Below are 25,078 nucleotides of genomic sequence, written 5' to 3' on the forward strand. Positions count from 1 at the left end.
TGTTTATGAAATACCATCTCTTGAAACAGACAGTCCTTTGCTAAAGAATATATATTTGATTTTCTTATGCCAGTGCACAAACATGAATAAAAAAAAGGGGGTTGGTATTTTTTTCTTTAGTGTGTCACCCACCTCAGCATTTCTCTTTAGTCTCAAGAAGGCAGAAGCTATAAATAGAACTGCATCTTGTTCATGTCACTACAAGTGGGAAACGTGAGTAATTAGAGAATTCACAGCTTCAGGTAAAATGACATCAATCTTACAGAATTTGACACTACTGAAGAGCCCTGGTGAGCAGGTGTGTACAACAAATTGCTCTGCTTCTGTACCAAAGCCAGCTCCCAACCCACAGCTGGCTGTAGGCCATTAAAAAAAAGAAAAAAAAAAGAAAAGAAAAAAGCAGCAAAACAAGCAAAAAACCACTTACAAGCAGCTATACAGTTTTTGCTTCATAAGTGCTATTATTTAGCAACAATAAATTTTCAGTAATTGCACTGTAAAATACATCCACCACTTGTATCTAAAAAAGGCACCTAACATAGCAAAGATGAGGAATATTCTCAGAAAAAGATGTTTCCATAAATATCAGTCCAATCTACATCTTTCACGAAAACTAGAAACACAATTTCCTTCTGTACTTCTGATCTCTTTTGATATTTGTGATCTAATTTTTACTTTTAGCACCATTATCATGCGCATCATGTGACAGAGACCAAACTGCTGTTCTTCTTCAGATATACTGTCATTTGAAAAAGCTTCACTAACCCGACATAAATCACCTTGCTGTGTCACCTTCCACGGGGAACACCAGTTTTGAACTTGGGCAAGCTACAACAAAGCCACGTGTCAAAATCTCATAGCTGAAGTTAGGAAAAAAGTTTGGTTTTAAAAGAGCTATTACGATGTCTATTCCTCAGAGCCTTAATCTAAGAAATAGGACATTTTCAAAACCGTATGATAGTCAAACCCTCATCAAAACAACATATTACCTTTGTTTTTCCACTGCTCACTGGCACACAGAAGTCTCTCTTTCAGTCTCTTCAACGTTGGTGTTCTGAGTTTACATTTGTGTTTTGTTTTTCAGTGTTTACATTTTTATTCAAAAAGTGGTGAAACAAATGGGAACAGGCACCAAAACACCCACAAACTCAGTGTGGGCTTGGTGGTCAACTGCCATTTTCTTCCCCCTAGCAAATCTTAATTAGCTAAATGCTGAACCACCAGAAATTCTGGCACAATAAAAGCGTATGAATCACAGATGTGGGCAGACAAAGGATTTTCAGGCAGAAAAACAACGGAAAGTAAAATAGTAGCTACCGAGGGTCAGATACATCTCTCAAGTGGAGGTCTCTGATGTGCATCTAACTGCTGCTGTCAGCAGAAACACATCATTCAACACTGCACCATGCAATCTTAGTGTAGAATTTCTGCTATTTTAAAATCTTTAGTCCATTTCTGAGCTGGATGTGATCCTTCTAAGCATGTATACGGCTTTCACCATCATGGAATTCAGCATTTTGGTACATCACTATAATAGTAACAGATATAATTATTTCTCCCAAATAAGAGAAACCCTGTTCCTTGGAGAACCATTTTTGCGGTTTTAGTGATAGCTAGATCTTTGACTACATGTTGCCTCCTACGTGCCTGTGTCTTACAAAGTAGAATCCTCTACATTTTCCACTTTAACATTTTTACTGTAACTCCTCATTGCACTGGACTGCTTTTCCACCATCAGTCTTTCTGGATTTCCTGTCTGAGGTTGACGTTCTTCTTTTGGAAGCACTGACTAGCCTGGAGTCAGCAAAAAATCACCATCCTAAGGTGCGTAGCATTAAAAGAACAAACCTTTCTTTCACTCCAAAATTACAGAAGATGAGGTTGTTGTGTGAACTAACCCTACAAGGCATCTTTGAAAGTATCTTTTCTCTCATGGCAAGGATTGGTGTTTACCCATTCTCTCATAGCATCTGTCCCCATCTTTTGGTAGTTGTCCTATCCCTTTCTCAAGACCATAATTAATGTCTGTATGTCAGTGATGATACTGGCATGGATCTCTGGAGGAAGAGCTGTTTGCCAGGCCCTATATTGCACCCATTCCAGGTGGGAATGAATTGGTTTATGGAATCCTTCAACTGTTTGCAAAGAGCTGTACCTATCTGGATGCTTCCTTCTGGGTCTGTTCCCTAATAAAACGCACTGGTGACCTCATACTGCTTGTAGAGTGGGTAATGAACTTTGTAATCAAGTCAAGCTACAATAATCATTGTTAAAACTATATAAAAACAAATTAAAATTTCCAATAAAACTCCCCAAAAAAATGCAAGTAATGTCTGATTGTATTGGGTTTATAAACAAAACATGGCCAAAGCTTTGAGACAAGTATTGGAAAGGGTTTTTTAGAATCAAGTAATCAATAATGGTGATGTGTCCCTTCTTTTTCCTCAAATCATTAACTTTTTAAAACAGTAATTCAAACTGCCTTATATGCAGTGAGCAGGAAATAGGGCAGTGTTGCTGGTTGTTTTTTTAAACTTTAAATATACATTTTTAAAAATAGCTGAAATAAATTTATTCTAAATAAATCTTATTTAGAAATAAAAACAAGAAATCTTAAAAAAAGTGTTCCACAAAGTTGCTGGATTGCAGTAAAATAGCTTTATCACTCTGGAAAGCAGGTTGCTTTCACTGGCAGTCTGAGATAAGCCATTTCAGTGCATAGAAAGCTTAAAAACCCCAGGAGTTTCAGGCTGTTGAGCAACAATTGATTTTAGATTGAAATTATGGCAGATGTTTTAAACAACATAATCTCTTCCTCAGGGTGACCCAGTTTCAGGTGAAAGCTGTTTGTAAGTTACTGTCAGAAAATTCTCAGGCATGGCACACAATTTAACCAAACTAACAGAATTCCTGTTTGGAAAACAGAGGTGACAAAACCCATACACAGTCCATATTTCTTAATTCAGAAATAAGACTCGGGTCAGGAAGAAGGCACAGGGCTATGATAATTATATCTTCAAAGAAATCACTGATTACAGAAGTCTCAGCTAGAGCAATAACAACTTTTAAGTCACACTAGGATCATCTTCCCTCCTCATTCTCTTTTTCCCATAGTAGTCAATTGATAATATTCTTTGGATTAATCTCACAATATTCAAATTGTGCCACTGTTTACATGCAAAATACTGCAGATATCACCACATTAAAAAAATAAGTCTTTTCAGAAAGGCTGTTGTACCAAAAGATTTCCTACCATAGCATCAGCAAAGTTGTCATCAACTGTAATCAGCAGAAAGTATGGACATTATAACACTACATATTTTAGTGATTTAATTCTATTATATAAACAGATATGTATTATGAGAAATAATATGTTCTTATCATGACCTCAGCGTAAAGTACTTCAACTGTCAGTAAATCAGGTGGTTCAAGATAAATGGGAATATATAATTTAGAACCACTCAAGGAAAAAAAAATAGGGAGAAATGACCTTAGGCAAGTAAATGTGTTAAATATTAATGAATCTATATTTAACTAAGACACACAGCTAATAGATGGCAGAGGAGGAAAAGGGGAGAGAGAAAATCTTTTAGGTTAGCTCTCACCTTTCAGACCATCTGAAGATATCCAGTTAAATTTAATAAGGACATTTGAAATGCCTAAGTATATAGACTGAAAATGAAAAAAGACCAACCAACACACACCATATGGAATGGCCTAATTAAATTTCTTAGAAATTGAAAAATATAGTAGCAATTGCATAGTACATACTAAACTGAAAGTTTTTTTCACTCTCCCCAGGGCTAGGCTCAAAAATTCCAAGTGTCCAGCGATTGCTTCCACACTAAAGGTGCCAGGAGGGAAAACTGTTACTTGTTCTCACTGTCCCTGGGAAGTGCTTTAATCACCCCACAAGCCACAGGGCTCTGCACTTTCCTGGTGATGTAATCCTCAAAATCACCTTTTTTCATTCTTCCCCAGAGCCAGGCTCAAAAATATCAAACTAAAGCAGGAAAGCAAAATTTTGAAATCCTAACGCATGTTCAAGGGTATACAGAGAAACACAGAATTTGTGACAATAATATTGAGAGAAATTACAGAATTACAGAGCTTCATATGTGAGAACTCAGTGAGCTTCTGAGAGACTGATTTATGCAACTATAAACTTAGCCTCAGAACACTTCCTGCCATATCCTAGACTACTCCTAACCTCTGTAACTGCAGTTGTGGAGACAGTCACACATAACAAGAGCTTCTAAGCTTAAATGCTCTTCCAAACTTGATTCTCTCATTCAGTTCTTCTGAAAAAGAATGACTGCTGTTTAAACGGATTATGAATTACTGAATTGCACACTTGGTGCTCAAACAGACCCCACTAAATCTATAATTAGGCCAGGAATTAGTCAAAAGTTAGTTATCTTAAGAAAGGCTACACAATTAAAAGTGTCACTTCTTAACCAAGACCTGTTAATACAGGTCTTGGTTACATTAGTAAGATCCTGGGTTGGAGAGAGGGTATTAATACAAGAACATAAGTATGTTCAGGGTGCAGTAGCCTTCCAATTCCTGTGTTATGTAAATATTAGTCCATCACAAATGGAAACACATCTTTCAGTTCACGGGGCTTACTCAGTTCAAATGCATTTTACTGTCTCACTAGAAACTCGCTCCCCAAACTTCATGGTTGATTGCAATTTTTTTTTATTTTTTAATTTTTTAAGATGCAACACTTGCTTGTATGGATAGGGCAACAACCTCCTGCTGAACAAGACAACGGAACTTCTGCACAACGATCATGTAGCCTTTGATCTGATTTTAGGGCTTTCTGAAAGCTTCACATTTCAATTGGAAACTGATTTAACACAAAGCAATTCCCATGGCTTTTACACTACTCTCCCTACCTCTTTTATATTAATTGCTTCCACAACAAAATTTTAATTGTTTTTGAAAGAAAAACAGGCTAGTACCAGTGGAAAAGCACTGTTCAGAATAGCACTAAGCTTTTTTTCACTAAGGAATCCTATCAACTGGATTGTTTCTATACGTGGCATGTCTACACACGGTCACTTATGAATTATTTAAAATTGGTCTAAATTTCACAAGAAAGTAATCCAATCTTCACCTGGAAATAACAACAAGCTCACCCACTTCTTGCTGACGACAGCAAAAAGACTTCTACTAACTTCATCAAGCTGTAGCTGAGACCTACACATCCTGACAGTGAGCTTGCCTAAATTCACTATGATTTCAAAACACGTGCAAGCACATACTTTCTTCAGCAACACACTGGAAAATACAGCAAAAGAGAGAAGGAATGTTTGGGGCTTTTTTTCTGTACCTGGCAAGTCTGAAAAAAGGAGAATGCATTCATTGAATCCATTAGCCAGAAGACGATCCCTCAGTTGCTGAAGTATTGCAACTCCAATACAGAAGGGGAAGGAGGAATTTCCAAGCAGTAACGTGTCCCACAAATGAAAAATTTTGTGCAAAGGAAAGACATCTGCATGATGAACAAGCACAATAAAAAGAAACAAAACACTATAAGCATACACGTTGATATAAAACATAAACACACACTCTTAAGGATTTGTCTACACACTTTTTTCCTCCCCTTTCTTAGGGTTATTTTGTTTTTACTAGGGAGCAAAAAGGACTCAACCTGTTTAGAAACAGGTTTGTCTTCATATACAGCTTGACTGTTCTGAAAATCAGTGTCTTCTTTCATTATTAAACTTAGAAATATGCAGGTTTTCAGATTTCAATCACACACACAAAATTAGGCAATTATTTTTCTTTTGGAACAGTGCAATTATGCATTAGGACATGTGTATCAGTTTTTCCAATAGTACAAAGATATGAACGAATTAATCAATAAGCTCAACTACTTAAAATTCGTCAAGAAAATGAACAGAATGGAGCAAAAATTGGCAGAATAAAAGGAAAGACAAGGAGAAAAGCCTGTTAAAAATAGCAACATCTTACATATAAAGCTGAAGGTGGCTCTCCTGAAATAAGTTATCCTTCAACTCAATAATTCTAACATTTTAGTACAATTCATTGCCAAGGAAACCATCCCTTTGGCTTTCCAAAGGTCATGATTCTCATGGACCAGTGCTTTACAGTCAAGATCTTTAGAAATTGCAATCAAAAATCTCACATGATATTCTTTGATATTTCAACAGATAAACAACCCATCAGCTCTTTTCATCCTGCCACATTTTTTTTTAATTCAAAGTATGCCAATATTGACATGAAAAAAAATAATAAAATCACACAGATCTTTGAGAAAAGATTTTGAATTGCTTTCAAGATGTGCTTTATTAACTTTATCCTCGTTCATTAAAAGCTCACCAAATTATAAAGCTCTTTTTGTTCCTAACATACATGCACAAGTATCATAGTAAATTACTGCTAGCAAAATAACAACGTGTTTAATTAGGATTAAGAAAATCACCTTGTTTTGTTGGCCTTCAGAATCAAAGTTACTTTCTTTTTTACTATATCTGGGTGAGGGCAGGGGAAGGTGGTGAGGTTTGGTTTTGGTTTTTAAACTATTATATCTTTTTCTAGTAGATAATGGCTTCCTTTGCACATTCCCTAAATACTGCATGCATGAAATAATCCAGTTCAAATTCAGTATAATACTTTTTTTAAAAAAAAATATAAGAAAATGCTAACTTTTATCAAGTCAGGGCAGAAAGTATGACAGGCACTGCTGAGCCTCAAATCACAACACATCCTTGCAAATTACAAGCAATAAAAGTGATAGACACATCACACCAATTAAGAAGACTTTAGCTGAAAATGTTACTTTTAGAAATACAAGAACGTTTAATCAGAGAAAAAGAGTGTGTACTCACGTGTAAACATTGTAAGAAACCAAGGAATAGCATAAAGCTGCAAAAGGTGGTGGTGGGGAAGAGAACAACAACAAAAAATGTTATATTAAGAGCTTAAGGTGTTTGTGACAACTATCTACTACATTAAAAATTGCCTAGCTTGGAAAGAATGGATTTAAATGCACAATTGTCAGTGAAAGGAAATAAGAATGGATTCGTTCTCAAAAGCACATACTGTCAAATACTAACATCTTATGCCTTGTGTTGTTCTACTGTGACCTTTAAAGGTAGGTATCATCTGAAGAATTTGAGGCTGCTTCAGCGCTCATACCACTACAAAACTGTCTAAGAACTTGTGCTGCTGCAATAGCTACAGAAAGGCTTTAATTTCTGCAAACTTTCATAGTCTTGACATCATACAGAGAAAATTCAGTACGTATTAGAAGAGCTAAGCATTTCTGACACCTTAAGAGTTTCTTAATTTTCACTGAAGTATTTAGCGCGTTGAAGGCAACAGAATCTATGTTCTTGAGACATCAAACTGCACAGAAAGTCCTCAAAAATCAGGAATGCAAAAGCGACGTCACCATTGTTAAATTTTACTCAGTTGCATAGCTCATGTGCTCTGTTTTCCACTTCTGAAGATTTACAGTTAGACATAAAGCATAATATATTACTTTTTAGCTCATAAAAAGTGGAAATTAGTCCTCCTATTAAGCTTTCCCTGGAAGTAAGCCAATGAGATGCAGAAAGCATAATCGATATTATGTTAATAAATTACTATTTATTCCATAAATTCCTAACTGGGTTATGGCACTGATTAAATGACGCACACATTTGCTGAAAAGTTGTTTAGCACAGCTCTCTAAATTTTACTCCTACATCTTCATCTCTATTCATAAGATTACAAGCGCTGTGATGACCAGAGCATCCTACAATCTCAATATTCAGGAGGCTTCTATAAAGCTTGGCCTCCAACCCATCAGTTGATTTTAAGGGTTCAAAATCCAAACTCAATCCATTTCTATCACCATTTTGGTCTTATAATACATTCATGCTATTTCCCTGAGTATAACTTTGTTGTGCCTCCAATAGATGGCTCTCTATTGAAAAATAACACACCCTGTTCCCTGAAATATCCCCTACAGTGATTGTGATCAGCTAAGACCTGTTCACCTGCTTGCTTGTATGCAATATCTTTCTTTCCACCCAGCAGGAAAACAAGCATTCCTAATAGCCTGAGGCTCCACTGCTCGGAGGCACATATTATGCAGATGCCATCTTGAACTACATTACTTTCTTGGTATTTAAAAGCAATTATTTCCTCCTTTTCACATATTTGATTAAGACGTTTACTAAGGCAGACCTGCACTGTCCCCTAATTTCACACACAAACATCTCTATCTTGCCTGCGCCTACAAAGAAATATACAAGAAAATATACAAAATCTGAAACATTAAATAGATTACTAAAAGGTAAAAACAGGGCAAAGCACCTCTTTGCTCTAAATCATCCTCACTGAACCTATCAATAGTGACATGAAAAGTAGGTCAAACTATTCCAGTAGAAGGTAACAGGCAAGTTTTTACTGAAGGGATTTTTTCCCCCAGATTTTCACAAATACACTATTCTAAGACAAGGTTTTGGTACACATGAAAAGATTATGATTACTATTAATAAGCAAAGAAACACCACAACACTGGTGGTATTATTCCATCATGCAAGTCAAATTAAAAAACACAGACAAAAAGAAGAACTGCACTGACTTGAAGTCCTCAAATAAATAAGATAGCAAATTCTTTTAGTTAACTGACTGCAGTTTTAACATATTATTAGTAAATACTGCCCTCTAGCAATCTCCAGCTGGAACAACGCTGTGCCATGCCTCTCTACCACCAGGCTGCTGCCAAAGAGGATTTCAACCCTTGTCTACTGAAAATTATTTTATTCATGCTTAACTCTCTATATCTGGGAAGCATACCTAATATTTAATCAAAGTATCCTTTGAACTGCTGGAATGGCCTGGGAATAAGTCACATTAAAATAAAAGTCTGTAAAACCAATACTTCATTTTTTAGAGTGAGTTTGAGATCAGCAAGGCCACAATTATAATTTTGCTTTGCTAGTAAAATACAAGCTCTTTTCTTGCTTTTAAGTAAGGACCTGAACATTTCTTATATAAAAGACAGCAGTTCCCTAACACCAGTTCCTTTTCAATCTGAATAAAACCACAATATTGTTTTTTAGATAAAATTGAAATCTCTTAACCTTGAGCTTAGTTTCATTCTCCATCTTTCCATTATCCCTAGCTGAAGGTTCCTCTCCAATGGTGCTCTGCTATGACAATTCTGCTCAGTACTTGAGCTTGGAGATGCAGTTCATTGTTTTCAGCAGGCTGAAGATATTTATTTGCCCATAGTTAGATGAGTGTATTTTGAAACGTGTGCATCTCCCATTAAACATTCAAAGTTTTTAGAGGCATTTGCTCAAATCTTGAGGAAAGCCTCAAGGATTTTATCATTGCCTGTTAGTACTGCCTGGATCATTTCATTCTTTGACTGCTCCTCCAGCAGACGAGAGCTTTACATGATTGTGCATACAGAAGATTGAGATGTCAGTTGTAGAGACAATAGTTTTAAAGATACTTAGGGGCTCAAATCTTGAAGAAAGCCTTTTCCTCAAGGATTTTATTATTGCCTGTTAGTACTGCCTGGATCATTTTGTTCTTTGACTGCTCCTCCAGCAGATTAGAGCTTTACACACTTGTGCATACAGAAGATTGAGATGTCAACTGTAGAGACAATAGTTTTAAAGATACTTAGGCTCCGTGGATTTTGATTCTAAAGATATTTTAGAAGGGACAGCAAGGCTCTGAGGAATCTGATCTAGTTAAAGATGTCCCTGCAGGGGGGTTGGACTTTAAAGGTCCCCTCCAACCCAACATATTCTTTGATTCTATGACGATTCCGAGGTGAAAACGAGTGTTACTGTTTGTTGGTGAGGATGGTAGGGAGTATTAGAAGGCATACACAAGCTTCTTGCTTTGTGGTTAAGTCTGTAAGAATAAAGTCCTATATGAGCCAGGTGCACCTTAAAAACATCATAAGGCAGCTACAGTGAAGCTATGCACCTGGTTGCAGGATAAGAGCTGTCCTATATGAGCCAGGTGCACCTTAAGAACATCATAAGGCAGCTACAGTGAAGCTATGCACCTGGTTGCAGGATAACGAAAATGAATTATTTAAAATTGAAGGTTTGAATTTTCAAAACATCAAATGTGTCAACATTATTCACAAGTTCTTGTTCATTATGCATGCATATAATACTTCAGTTTACCACAAACCCCTAAGAAAATTCAAAGAATCTCTGAAAAAGTTCATCTTCCACATGTCATAGAATTACAGAGCTGAGATCAAGGTTAAATACCTACAGTTTTAAAGATATCAAACACGCTAGGAGTAATCATTATTCTTGCAAACTTTTGTAGAAGAATCCTCACCTGACCATCTGTCATTCAATGCAGTGTGTTATTTTAAACTGGGAAACTGTCATGTCTTCACCATTACAAAAATTACTTGAAGATGGATAACAAAACCCCCTATGCTATAGCATATATTTCACACTACTTTCAGTTTTCAAGATTCTTTTTATGTTTGAACCTTTCCTTCTCAAAGCAACTTAGAAGAATACAAGAACGAAAACAGTGATAGTTAATGTGGGCAAGTATTCTACGTTTAATACCAAAACAGTGGTAGTTAATGTGGGCAAGTATTCTACGTTTAAAGGAAAATTTTTTTATACTTTTTATTAACATTTTATATTTTTGCACATAGTTAGGAGGTCCGCCACTTTTAAGTGCTCTTAGATTGACCAAAAGGGGAGCTTTGACTGTATATCTCTAACTTTACATTTGTGGTGTAACCAGGCCCAAAACGTTATCTCAAAGGAGAACAAATCAAAACCTTGTAAAAAAAAAATTTAAAAAGACAAAAATGCAACAAAAAAATAAATATTTACAATCTTATACTGACCATTCCAGTAGCTTTTTTTTTTGTGTGTATATACTTCAGCTGTACAACAGATCATGGTTTGTATGAGGTGGCAAGGCCAAAGATAAAAAAGTTTGGTTTTCCTTCTGTCTATGAAGTTGCTGATTATTTTTTTCTTTTGGCCTGCTTGATGTATATGAAACTATGCTGTTCAATAATAAAGTGGGATTTTATTTTGCTGAGTTGTCCTAACAAGGCTGCCTCCCAACTGCTACTTTTTGGTTTAATTTTCACTTGTTAAGAAAAACTTTTTTTTGCTCTCTATGGCTTCCTGAGGAGGGGAAGGGGAGAGGGAGGTGTTGATCTCTTCTGCCTGCTATCTCCAGCAATAGGACACGTGGGAATGGCTCAAAGCTGCATCAGGGGAGATTCAGACTTGACATCAGGAAGCATTTCTTTACCGAGAGGGTGGTCAAACACTGGAACAGACTCCTCAGAGAGGTGGTGGATGCCCCAAGCCTGTCAGTGTTTAAGAGGCATTTGGACAATGTTCTTAACAGCATGCTTTAACTTCTGGTCAGCCCTGAAGCGGTCAGGCAGTTGACTAGAGGATCATTGTAGGTCCCTTTCAATTGAAATAGTTTATTCTATAAAACCCTCATCTTGCACCTTCATGTTCTGTCTTCAAAATACATACACACATACTTAGTTTCAAGCCTATGTGGTGCCTAGAAAATTAATCATATATTTAAATGCTACAGAAAGGTGCAAAAATGTTTTGATGACTGGGGATGCAAAGAGAATCCGATTGAGTAAAATTTTTAATATTGGATTTTCCCTACCTATATGCACCCACACAAACAAAATTTGAAAAATGATTGTTTTCCTCACAAGATAAATATACCAGCAAGAAACCTCTCCCTCACATTCACCACTAAGTAATCAAGGAACAGAGCAAACAGAGATAGAGTACTGCAGTTGCAGGATTTTTAATTCTCAGCTGGATGAAGCCCTATCACCGACACCTCCTGCATATCATGAAAACAACCGTTAAGATTCACCATATATATATCTCTCTATTTACATGTAAATCACATAGCCACAGCCATGTACTCAATCCAAGCACCACATCAGCTAACAACACCTAGAACTATTTCAGCTTCAGTAGTGTTCAATATTCTGAGAGCTAAGTGACCCAAAGCAAATGGGAAGGGTGCCAGGAAACACAATCTTCCCTTCGGTGGAGCCTGCGCTTCAACGATGAAAGATCAATCAGGGTTTATTTTGATAGGATTAGTACTCTCAAGCACAAAACTCTGGTTGGGATCTCATTACTGCAGTGCGTATCCTTCACCTTGATGGATCTTGTGCTGTCTTGTTACAGGTACAAGAGTCACCTCTCTCACTAATCTAAAAGGCATAATAACTTTTATTTATATATATTAAAAAAGAAAAAAGAAAGGAGAATCTTTCTTCAGAGGTTAGTGCTAACTTCAGAACTAGCATTTGTATTTGATGCAAAGTGTTGGTTTTTTTCTTTAAAAAAACCCCTCTATTTTGTAATTATTTACTGCATTACTTAATCATCTCTAGACTGTAACACCTAAAAACAAAGCTCACATTTGACTATGTGTTGTCCGACGACCAGCAAAACACAAACCCTAAAATATAACAAAACAGGTGATTTTTAACTATTCCATCTGACTCGCACCTTGAAAGTTTTCAGTGGAAAATGATAAATGTATAAGCAGACACTAGGAGCTGCTGAAAGATCAGCGAACATCCAAGATGGGTTGCTACAGAGCTCTCGTGTAGGTTTGCAGCAGAAACAGGGATCTTTAAGACGGTCAGGAAAATGACATCTACACCTCTTCAGTGGGAACTAGTGCCCATGACAAAATATACTGGCTTTCTCTTCTGCTCATTCTAGTGCCACAGTATCTTTTAAATTTCTATCACTCAAACAACATTATTACATTAAAAACACCTCTACAAATGAAAGCATGTGTTTGCTTTTCCACTACAATCTTTGTAAAAAGTGATAATGAGTATCTGCCAGTCCCAAAGACACACAAATTCACCCAGGAATTGTGTGCAACAAATGACTTTCAGAGGCTTGGCTTCGCTACTTCAACTTAAAGCATTTCCTAATAAGCATAAGGCTTTTCTGAGAAAATGAGCTTTAGATTGCCTATAGAAGAAATGCATATAAATTTCTTATTTATGAAATTTATATTTCTACATCAATATCTCCTCATTTCAGTTTCCTTCATCCAATTTGACTGCTCAATCAACTGTTATTATGACCAACTTGTAACTACCAAAATTCTAAGTGTCAAATATATCATGATATAGACAGTATCAATTGATAGCATTCTCTCTGTAGCCTTGCCTAAATCTACTTCACAGAAACATTTGCCATAAGATTTGATAATGCTATAGTAGGCAGACAATATTTTCATTGAGTGCAAAAGTGAGGACCTAAAGAAGGCCTTGTTTGGCCTTTTCCAACACATTTTCTACTACATTTTGGCTGTGTTCTCAGTTTTCCTTTTCCTCCATTTTACAGACTTCTTCCAAAGAAAACATAAAATGTAAGACCCAAGTTATGCACTTGTCCAATGTTTCTGACAGATTCCAACAACTGATTGCAAAGCATTTTCCAAGGTCTCACATATCTACAGATTAACTATCACTTGCACGTGTTTTTTGTATTGCTTGCAAATTTACATGTCTTTTGTGTTAAGCAATGGCATTTAATTAGTTTGCAGAAATTTTGTTATTAGTCCTTTATGGCCACATTAATTTTTGTATATAAAGCCAGACTTCAAAAATAAAAATATATTTTTCATAAGCTCATTAATATGCACATTTCACTTCTGTCAAACTGCTATGGAAACAGTCTGTAAAGACATCTCATCATAGTTGCCCTCATTTTCCATTTTTACTTCCTTTGAACAATATTTATATAAGAACCCTTAGCACTTACATCTGGAATAAACCCGATTTCATTAAGGTGGTTACTCAGCTCTGGATCATGGAATGCAATCATCTGGGAAAACACTGTCAGGTATTCTGAAATGACAGGCAAATTCAAGATCATCATCAATGATGCTACCACATGCTGCTAGCTCACAATAGAGCTTAAAAAAAAAAAAAAAGGGAAAAACCCTTATCTTTTTAATTTTTTTTAAAATCAAAATTAAACCAGCAAGTGAATACCACTACTGCCCTCTTTGTCACCATTATATTCAATAGAGGACGAAAAGTTTCATTTCTCTTCCTTAAAACTTCTCAATTTGGATTTTCAACAACAGTTTACTTGGATCATACTTAGGTTGTGAAGTATGTTCAACATGCAAAGCTGAAGACTTTTCAGTATGAGCCACAAGATACTGATGGAAGCAAATTAGAACAAGACCGTTCCAAGGATTTTTAAGACCCAAACTGTTTTAGTGACACACAAAGTTTATAATCTTTAAATTATATTGTGTGATCTTGTTTCTACAAAGTTAAATTTTGAAATCCGGGAGCTGAGGTTTTAAGGCAATGGGGCTTTAACATTACCATTTCCATGATCAGTAACATCTTAATTTGTATTTTTTGGAGCAGATGAGGAGAAATACTTATTGTAAAAGATAAAATTTATTGCATCTTCAGCACGGTACATTAGGCTGATGGGTGAGATTTCATTAAGTTTTCTAAATAACACTTGCTTTTAATTGGAAGAGAAGCAGACAGCAGAACACAGACACTGACAGATTTTCTCCTCTCTGTTCTGCCCCTCTCCCAGTTTTGTCCACACTGTCATATGCTTTGTTAGAAGGAAGATAAAGAAGCAATAACACTGCAGTTTGTTAACAGATGGCAATTCCTTTTCCTCCATGCTCCCAAGAAGAGAGCAATTAGTCTTTACAATCTAACACTGTAAAGAGTATTTCCTCATTTTATAACTTTGCACGATCAACTGGCCCTTAACTTGGACATTACACAAAACATTTTTGGGGTTTTTTTGTGAGCGTGTGTGTGCAGTTGGGTTTTTCCCTGCCTGGATCTTTACCCACTTATTTTATTCCTATTTTCTTGCACAGCTGTCATTCTTATTTATCTAAAATCAAGCTTTTAAAAGAAATAAGTGGGCCTTTCTACATGTGATTCAAATCGTGTTCTGATTTTACCACTTGAAAAAATGTATTTATATATCCAGAAATAACTCTACTTCTCCTAGAACTACAAAAATTAAAGGGACTGACTTACCTTGAATAACATGAGAATTATCCTTCAGAAAGAAGTTATACAAGTACTTGGGGATAAAAGCAGACATGCAGGCATATGCCAGAGCTGAAAAAATTAGAAAAATAAATGTAACTACAAAGATAGAAACATAAGTATACCATAAAAATTCATTATTAAGGAGACAATAAGCATAAATACTTAAATCAATCTATACACAAAGCACGTAAAATGGACACATTCCTCATTAAATAATTTTAAAAGCTCCTAAAAAGTCTCCTTCTGTCACCGTGTAGCCAATATAAAGCTGGCTGGACCTGATCTGCTCCCAATTTATTTCCATACTTCTCATGCCAAAGTAATTAGATGATGTTTGTATCAAAAAGTGAAGGTCTCTGGATGAATAAAATTGTAGAAGACAGTTTCAAGACAACTGCATTGTTGCAGTCTTCTGGGTTTTCTCCTACAGAACTTAGACCCAAGTTTATTCAGACAAAAAAACCAGAGTGGAATATAATTAAAAATATTTTCAAAGAGATGAACAAAAAAATCTTCAATTTCTCAGTGGCTCCTCACACACATATCAAATAGAGATTAGAGGATAAAAACGTAAGTGTTTATCCCCTTGATTAATTCCTGGGAACTTGGCTGAGAGATAATCTATTGTAATATAATTTTTAGCAATGGTGCTAGACCACAGATATAAAAAAGAAATCCGGGGTTGTCGTAAATTGTCCAAAGACAATAAATATAATTTGGAAGTTTCTAAGCAAAATGTCAGCCTTATAGCAAATGAGACATACGATCGTGGTATAAATGAATTCTGTGTTATAACTTTTCTGGCACTGAAACCACTTTTAAAACGTCCACGTCAAATGTGTACAATTAAGTTTGTAAACCAGAACACAAAGTTTTACCTAATTCAATACTATTATATTTTGCTTCAATGGGAAGGAAACCAGGTTCTACAATCAAACTATATAGAAACATATGCAAAAGCAAGAAAAATCTGTTGAAATGTTTAAATCAGTATGCACAGTAGGCATATTAGGAGCTATTGTCCTAAGAAACTAGTTTTCCCACAGACAGATTTTACATAAAGAAAGGCAAGTGCAAGAGAACAGAAGATTGGACTAGACCTATTCTGATCAAATCACATTCTAAGATCCTAAAGACCACGTATCCAACACTGATAAGCTTTTAGGCATTTAAAACCATCATCAGCTTTTCTGAATAAAGCTAGTCTGACAGGTTAACAGCTAATAAATATTGTATTTACATTACACAAGGCTTAACTACAGCTTCACTGAAAAAGACAGGTACTAAAGAAGCATTTCTTGCTTTTCTATAATCAAAGTTATTTGTGCTTTTTATTACATATTCATTATTGTACTTGGCAATTAACAGGGTTTGAAGCCCTGCTTGAAGAGCAGCACACAACATACACTTTTCAAAAAGCAACTATTTCTTTTGACAAGCAGCAACAAGAGCTTTAAATTCCTTTGTAGCTACAGAAAGTTTACATCTATAAGCGGGTGCAGACACATCTGTCTACAACCAGAGATGACAGAATGTGCTTCCCCTTCACCCCCAGCAGAAAAAGTTACTCACCTTCATTGTTAAAATTCAAATACAGAAACGGTGCACAAAGAGAGTCGAGACCTAAAGAGAGAAGAACCATGAAGAAACGGCATAAAGAGCTCATTCATTGTAATGTAGAAGATAAATTCATTAATTTATCAAGAAAATCAGCATACTTGATACCGATTATAAATCCTCAATGTCAGGATTTACATGTAATGCTGAAAACAGTGACTTCTGCAGTTTTAACTTAGAACTGAACAGTAAACAACAGACTTTTTTTTTTCAGTAAACTGATTGAAACTTAAGGAAAGTAAACATGTAAGAGAGTGGGGCAATTCGGCATTACAAATTAAATATAAATCATTAGGATCCAAATTTGCAATAACCCACAGATTATTCTTCAAAAGAAACAGAAAGGAAAGCACTCAAAAGGGCTTACATTTAGGGAGGGAGGGATCAGCCATAGCTTTCCAGTTAATTATTTGACCTTGTCAAGTAGTCAAACTCACCTTGCCAGTACACCAAATCTGGATGGGAAACCACCCAGGCCTTCAATACACGTCTAAACTTTGCGTGCCCCTCTGGTGATGACAGCAATTCATCATACTGATGGCAACGAGGAATATCAACTTCAATCTGCACCACAGCCAAGCATGTAACACGAAGAGAAATCAGGGTAAGCGGGGTAGTACTACAGCAATCTTGCAACACTAGAGGTGGAACTCAGCCAGAGAATGTAGGTCAGACCACCATCATGCTTCCACAATCTGCTTCCTCCATCACTCTCAAAACCATAACTCAAAGGGGACAGGGGACTCTAACAGCACATCAAAGACCAAAAATAGAGATTTTTGATTTTCCAGATTCACATTTTTAAAAGGATTCTAACCCATTAAAAAGGCAGAAAGCCGATTACAGTTACATTTTTTTCTGACCCAATTTTTGGACTCATTTCAGGTACTAATACCACTTTGCTCTAAAGGATAATCAAATCGGAATTCCCAAAATGTTGTAACCAATTTGATGGAAATTATTTCCTCACCTAGCTGAAAGGAGTAACTGTTGCTTGTGATGTCTTTTTATGTCTGGCAAGACTTCTTGGAGAACCTAATTGCTCAAGAACCCATTTCTGTGAAGCACAGCTCACCTTCCGGGATCTTAGGGTACACAGCACTACTTGGCACATGGTCCAACACGCACAACAAACACCTCAGTAAAAGCAGGACTTTTAACAATACAACAGTAATATTGTTCACTACACTTTGCTACTACAGAAACAGTGATTCTGAAGTAAAAAGAGGATTTCACTTTCATGTTATAACATAATTTGAGTTAAATGACTTGTTCCTATCTGCTTTGCAAGATTCTTGCTACAGCATGAGTAAGGTTAGAGGACCAGGGGAAGCCTTATAGTACTATCAGCCACATCTGATGTAATAGTCAAATGACTGCAACTGGCAGAAAAAAATCTTTGCGTTATGTCAAGTGATGATATTTGATAACATCAGAAAACTTACTTGTCTGTCTGTAGGAATTGGCGTGTCTTTATCAATGGCATCATATTTTGCTTGTATGGCACCCTAAACATGGAAAAAGATGACTTCAATTTACAAAGCTCTTACTAACATAGTATTACAATGCACACACTGATACACAGAAATTGACTGGTTTTGTTAGGTGCTTTAGTTCGCAACTTTTTTTTCCCAAAGTACAAAAAATTATGACAGCAGAACTTTAACAAAACCATCTTATTTTTGTTATAATTCAGGACACACAGACCCTTCTGTGACCTCCTCAGTATGACCTTCAGTGATTTTGAATTGTTTATGGCTATGAACTTGATAACAGTTTTCCATTTTCACGTTAAGAGATGCTCTCAGTTTAAATTCAATGCTTACCTCAGCCACTAGGATCATCTCTCTAAAGGCTGATCCAGCTGCCTGTTAGTTGATACTGATATTACCAGTATATAACACAACACTCTCAAGTAGCCTGTGCTTGCAAGAATCCCAAGACAGGCATAGTAACAAGTCCATCTTAATGTTACGGGACAGGGGAACTACATCGTACAGATGGTATGCTGATGAAGCATGAGAAATGACTCATCTCCCAAGACCCAGGCTACAACCCTGACCAGCACTTGTTCTTTACCTTTACAGCTTTTTTTTGGGTTATATTACATAGCACACAGCAGATCACATCCTAAGCTATACAGCCTAAATAACCTGGTACGTGCCATTCGTAAGAACCTCTTTGCTGCCCTACTGCAGATGGCAAGCAGGGTAGATGCAAAAGCTGGGCAGTCAAGCAATCTCTGTAAGGAATCCTTGTTTCTGGGACATTCCTTTCTAGACTTTTGTGCAAAAAGGTTACATTTAATTTATTTTTCTCCAGTTTTTGAAGGAAGTGCATCGACTGGTAGGTGAGAAAAATACGTTTGATGTGTTTCATCCTGTTTTGCCCAGCTGCTGCTGACAGGAGCGGAAGGATTCTAAATGCATTTGTCAAAAAATACTAAAAATAAAACCAAACTGTTAACTACCAATTGTATTTAAACATCCTAGCAGTTAAGTTTACATACATTCTCTGAAAACAAGTAACACTACAGACAAGAAGTAAGTTTGTCTGAACATCGTCATTGCCTTTGTCCATACAATTTCATGACTTTTTTTTTTCCCCCAAATTCCAGTAATTCTACCTGCTAAATCTTCAAATCCATTCCAGCTTCCCTGTTAATCCCATTCCTCTCTCATTCCCTCCCCAGTAAGTACTGGAACTTCTGCCAATGCCCTCCCATTACCCTTACCTCAACACCCAACAGGGCAGCCCAGGTTATGCCTCTAAGAAGAGGAGGGATGTCAACTCTGGCTTCTTTCCAAATTTGGTTTTTCTTATATGGGTAGGCCTTCAAAGAGAAGAGATTAACATCAAAAACATGTTACAGTGTAACTGAAACAATTCAAAGCTCAGTCCTGGGACAATCTTTGTCCCAAAGAACAAGTGCTGTCAGGTTGAACAGTGAATGCAAGTTTTAGAACAAGAAAATTTCATTCCTAAGTGGAAAGCCTAGATGGAAGACTGCCGTTTAATGTTAAAATACTCACTCACCCACTCCTTCTCATAAATGTATGGATGTGCTTTTGTATATACAGGATAAATAAATTTACTAATCCAAATTTTTATTAAAAGTTTTTTCTTCATTATATGTTTCTTTTCACACTATGTATCCAAATTTGTTTTATTAAACATTTCTACCTTAAACCTTCCTGAGTACTACACTTGATGATGTGCATCAGCTCTCTCATTCTTAAGCAAGAACACCCCATAGGAATTTTTCTCTCTTGGTATAAAACTTGTACTTCTAACATGGCACTGCTACAGTCAAGACTGGTATTGTTTTCAGGTACCTTACTGCTTGGGAATGCAGAAATGTTACAGGCTATAATAGCTTAGACTGTTATGAAATACAGGATGCAGAAGTATTTTCTTCAGTAAACAGCAGGTATTAGCTCTGTTTTCATGTGCATACTTTAAAATCTGCTTTTATATTCATTACCACTTTCTCATACTTTTATTTTCAATATTCATATATTTCTGTAGGGTTTTCTTCCCCCTTTCCTACCGTGGTCTCTTGTATCTTGGTTTCCTTTTTCAATTATTTGGTCCTTTAAAAAACCTCTAATTAACAGACCAAATCCAATTATCCAGCATCAGAAAGATTCCTTACCTTCAATAGCCTGTCAAACAGGACAATCCTATTTAGCTGGTATTCTGTGTCTCTCTCCCGGATGATCAGAGGAAGACTGGCAGCTGCAGACAGCTCATTACTACTGTTTGAATGAGGTAAAGTTGACTGGCTGGAAAAAGAGTCAGGAGAGTAGCAGTGAATAGCAAGAAATGGAAATCATTGTGAAAAAAATTAACATCCCGTGATGCATTTCTGAGTCAGAAACAAGTATAAATGGATAATTTTGAATATTCAGCAAAAATACTTGATTTCCAGACCAGAGAAACAGGTCAGGATCCTCAGTTTGGTATCAGGGCCCTAAGTTCACCAATGCAGAGTGCTTATCAGCTCTTGTTGACTCTAAGAGCCAAAGAAGGACACGTTAGGTTTCCTGTTGGAAGAGAGCTGTGTATAGCTGTGCAGTGTGCCACTCAAAACTAAGAACTCAAAATTCAGCTAGTTATATACGTACAAACTTAAACACACACTTACTCATCTTCAAGCAATGGATAAAATGCTTCCCCACCAACATCCTTCAGTCTCTGAAATTAAGAATAAAAATAATTCATTATCAGAACGCCGCTCAGAATTCAAGCGGAAATTTTTAGTGAAATATGAAAACTATTAATTAGCAATTCATTTGCTAATTTTCGTAGCTTGCCTTGAGATTTAAGCATTAGCTCAGTCCTCCATCAGCAAAAAACCATACAGCCTTCAACGCTAAAAACTTTTGCTAATACAGGCCTTTTGAGTTTATGGAAGTTCTTCTGCCTGAAGATAACACTCATTCATAAACCTATTTCTACACAAAAAGTAGTTTCTACTGGCCATGGATTAATAGATCAATAATATTATATAGCTCTTTCTCTTTTCCTCTGTTTTCTATGTGGAACTCCTATCCAAGTAGCTGCAAAGCAACTGCACAACTTGGTTTTATGTTTTTAATCAGTTCAAGAGTTATGCTAATTTGAGATCCTTTTAGTAGCAGCATCTGAAAGCTGCACAGAAACACAGAGACTCTCTGGAAAGGTGACAGACAAGCATGCCTGGACTTTTGCCTGAAGTTTTCAGACATCTTTGGTGCATGGTGATTAATGTTTAATACCATCCTCCCTGGAGTGCTCTGTTCTGCAGTTCAATCCCTAACTTAAAGGCACACGGCACACAGCCTGTTCCTCCGGGGATTGACAGAGCAGTTCAGTCTCAGTTCATTCAGTACTGATCCTCTTTTGATTATAAGCATTATGCTCTGCTCTGTGAAAAGTGTTTGAAGAATTGCATAAGTTCAAAAAAATATATTTCAACTAACACTGTAAGACTCAGGCTTCTATCTTCCTCAAAATGAAACTTCAGTATATACTTATTTGCTCCTCTATTTACAGAAGCAGGCAGCAATAGCCAAAAATTACAGATTAAAAAAATTTAAAAGGCCTTAAAAGCTGCCCTTTTTTAGACACAACAGTGGGAGCTGCCGTGTGTATTACCTTTAAAATAGCAGTTGCTTATTCTTAGCCTCCCCTTCACCCCCCAAACCCCACCAAGCAAGCAAAGAAAGTAACTCAGTTCTTTGGTCTGTTCTCATGCATTTTTGTGAAGTAATGCAAAGTTCTACTGAAGAAATATGTTTACATAGTATTTGCCACATTGCCCACAAAATTAAGATAATGGTGGCAGAGATAAAGATTTCAGGAATTACCTTCCTTTCTGTATTAATCCCTGTGATCATCTGGAAAGGTTTTTTTATAAAGACTATGACAGAATACCATTTGCTACTAGAAAATGCAAGCTGTAAACAGTGGAGCATATATTTCTAATTCTACAGCAATAAATGTCTACATATGCAAAGACGTGAATAATTAAAACATTTCAGTGATGTATGCAGTAAATCTTGTAATTGATCATGACATCAAAATTATGAATTATCTTATGTTGACTTTCCCACCAAAGATGGAAGAAAACTGCACTACTACATTTTGGCAAGATGTTTTGAAGTGAAGTGATCTTTTCAACTAGTTGTTTAACAGCTATATCCTCCAAAGATTACTAATTAACTACTGGAAACCTGTTATCCAGCTTTAAGTATAAAGCCTTTAAGGAGCTACAACTGAATTGAGTTGATCTTTCTTTTGAGTATTGTGAGCTAGATATAGAAAGGAAGTAAAGAATACAAAAAGACACTCACTGTCCTATTAGTTTAGCAATCGTGGAGAATATCAGGTTCTACAGAACTATTTGTGCTACACCAGAACAAAGCTGGTAAAGAAAATAAGCAAAGGGAATGACACAGGAATGGGATGGAGGGGCAGGAGATAAACCAAATTTAGTAAGATTTTGCAAAGCACTTTAATAGCATCATTCAGAATCTGACTCAGATGCCAAGAGTGTTCTCTTGGAATCAGTAACACATTCATTTGTAGGAACAGCCTTAGGAGCTGCTGTTCCATATTCCCTTTAAACAAATGTTTCTGCAGTGAAGGCATAAGAACAAGCACACAATATTCTTCTTACGTTTCGGAGCTGGCACAGAGACAAAGTCACAGTTGTGTCATCTAGGAGGGAACTTCTATCTCGTCCTTGCCCAAAGCTCTCACCATCTTCTAATAAAAAGCTTCAAATGAGAGAAAAAAAAAAAAATTCAGGTCATTTTATAACATAAGAGTCGAGTTACAAAAAAAATAGAAAATTCTTACATCAGTGAGCTCCCTCTTTAAAACAAAATAGTAGCTCTTAGAAGTACACTGTATTGACTGCACGGCATGAAACACGCTATCAAGGGATGTGCAATCACCCTAAATTATTCAAACAGCTTTTGCTGTAAAAAGGCACATTTCAGGTTTGCTATAACTTTGGTTTGCACACAAAGGAAGAGTAATAAGATAGGAGTTTAATATTCCCTTTTATGCCTTGACCTGGGCACAGACCAGGGCTGCCATTTATTGTGAAAAGCAAAAATAAAACACTATTGTCAAATGAAATCTATTTCTCACTATGACAAAAAAACAAGCAAAAGTCTGACCCAGACCTTTTCTGTTTTAGTCCATCTAAGGATACAAATGCATTCAAGAAAGAGTATATGTGAATTGCCTATTTGGTGATATTTTTAAAGCAGCCAGTATGAAATTGATTTCCAGAAATTAAGCTAACACTCTCTAACTTCTCACTAACTTAGAAGATGGAGTTATATGGCATTTTTAAAATTAACAACTCATCTTCAAGACAGATAGTATGACAAAAAATGTCTTCCCCTCCTAATTAGAAAGCACATGCATTCACTATGGGTACAGAAATAGGCAATCCTCAAAATTTCACACCAAATTGGTGTCAAAATTTTACCACTAAAATGTGACTTTAAAAAAAAAAAAGATATTGCATTGCTGACTTCTTGTGGTTTTAAAACCCAGAAGCAACAAATTGATCTATATGGACACATAATCATGCTTATTAAGATCAGATTGTAGGACTAAAACATGAATATACTACATAAAATTGCAACATGTGCAGCAGTAAGATAAAAGTAGTAATCATTAAAATGCTATTACAGAATTCTAAGTCACAAAAACATACATTTTAAAAAAAAAAAAGTAATCAGCTGATCTACCAAATAATTGGGTTGACCATTCAGCACTGCTACTCTGTGAAAGTGAATTCAGAATGTGAGAATTTGCTACACGATATATTAAACTATAATTACAAATATGCTGTTGAAGCACAGTGAGACATTTTTACTAAAACTTAATGCTATTGGAAAGTGTGCTACATTCAGGGACTTCCAGTTCAGTATTTTGCACTTCACCTATACTTCTTCAAATTTCAGAAAGCAATATGAAGTGCAGGTAGGTGACAGATAAAAGGCATTCAAATAATGCCTTAAATTGGGTAAGAGAGGAAGTGACATGATTTCCTGCTGTTCAAGAAAGGTATTTTAAATATTTTTCACACATACAGGTCTTGAAACTAAAAACCAAGCCAAAATGTTCTCTCAGAATCACTGGCCTTCTCCATCCATCCTCGTTTCCCTTGAAGTGCTTCTCCTTCCTTACTTGGGAAGCGTGCAGACAGGTGGCTTTGATCGAATGATCTCCTTGTTGACAAGTTCTTTCTCCAAGTCTCCTCCAGCCAAACACCAGAGATAATAAACCTCTTCAATTGATCTTTCTGCCAGGTAATCGCCATCTTCATCTAATAGGAGAAACCACATAAAAATGCCTTGCAGTTTCCTAGGTGGTTTGTATTTCTTCCTACCACTCTAAACACATATTGTTGGGGAAAAAAAAAAAAAAGAAAAATATTATGTCTGAAAGGTCGTAGACCTTAATGTGAAGTTAGAGGAAAAGTGATCTTGCCTTTGCAAGTGCCCTTTAGGAAGATCTAAGGAAAGAGCAGATGGGCAGAAGTCAGAAAAAAAGCACAATAGTTCTGCTGTTTGCCTTGGTGCCAGAAAATAGAATTAATCAGATAAATACATTGAAGTGTGGCTTTATGCTTGCTGTGTGTCTTTAAAAACAAACACACACAAACCAAACAACCCCTATTTTGTACACAACACAGCACAAAGTGTAAAAATAGGAAACTAGTGATTCATACTGAGTAGTTACAATCTATCTTCCCCTCACATACCATTCCCATACTAACAAGTTATAAAATCTTAATTTCTAAAAAACGTATAATGATATTTTCTAAACATGTAGAAATCTGAGTTCATCAGA

The 25,078-nt window shown here is 36.2% G+C and overlaps 1 protein-coding gene across 1 annotated transcript in view; it reads right to left on the reverse strand.

Moving 5' to 3' along the window:
* TBCK (TBC1 domain containing kinase) overlaps nucleotides 1-25,078 on the reverse strand; it is a 103,137-nt gene that overhangs the window by 41,012 nt on the left and 37,047 nt on the right. The window contains exons 13-24 of the mRNA XM_014940423.1: nucleotides 24,413-24,551; nucleotides 22,881-22,980; nucleotides 20,865-20,914; nucleotides 20,373-20,502; nucleotides 19,452-19,550; nucleotides 18,163-18,225; nucleotides 17,155-17,281; nucleotides 16,673-16,723; nucleotides 15,086-15,169; nucleotides 13,818-13,903; nucleotides 6,861-6,897; nucleotides 5,339-5,500 (exon numbers count right to left, since the gene is read on the reverse strand). Coding sequence (XP_014795909.1) covers nucleotides 5,339-5,500; nucleotides 6,861-6,897; nucleotides 13,818-13,903; nucleotides 15,086-15,169; nucleotides 16,673-16,723; nucleotides 17,155-17,281; nucleotides 18,163-18,225; nucleotides 19,452-19,550; nucleotides 20,373-20,502; nucleotides 20,865-20,914; nucleotides 22,881-22,980; nucleotides 24,413-24,551 — 1,128 coding nt within the window. The remainder of the gene's footprint in view (nucleotides 1-5,338; nucleotides 5,501-6,860; nucleotides 6,898-13,817; nucleotides 13,904-15,085; nucleotides 15,170-16,672; nucleotides 16,724-17,154; nucleotides 17,282-18,162; nucleotides 18,226-19,451; nucleotides 19,551-20,372; nucleotides 20,503-20,864; nucleotides 20,915-22,880; nucleotides 22,981-24,412; nucleotides 24,552-25,078) is intronic.

The sequence above is a fragment of the Calidris pugnax genome, unplaced genomic scaffold (assembly GCF_001431845.1).
Source record: "Calidris pugnax isolate Ruff unplaced genomic scaffold, ASM143184v1 scaffold34, whole genome shotgun sequence".
In the NCBI taxonomy this organism is placed as follows: Eukaryota; Metazoa; Chordata; class Aves; order Charadriiformes; family Scolopacidae; genus Calidris; species Calidris pugnax.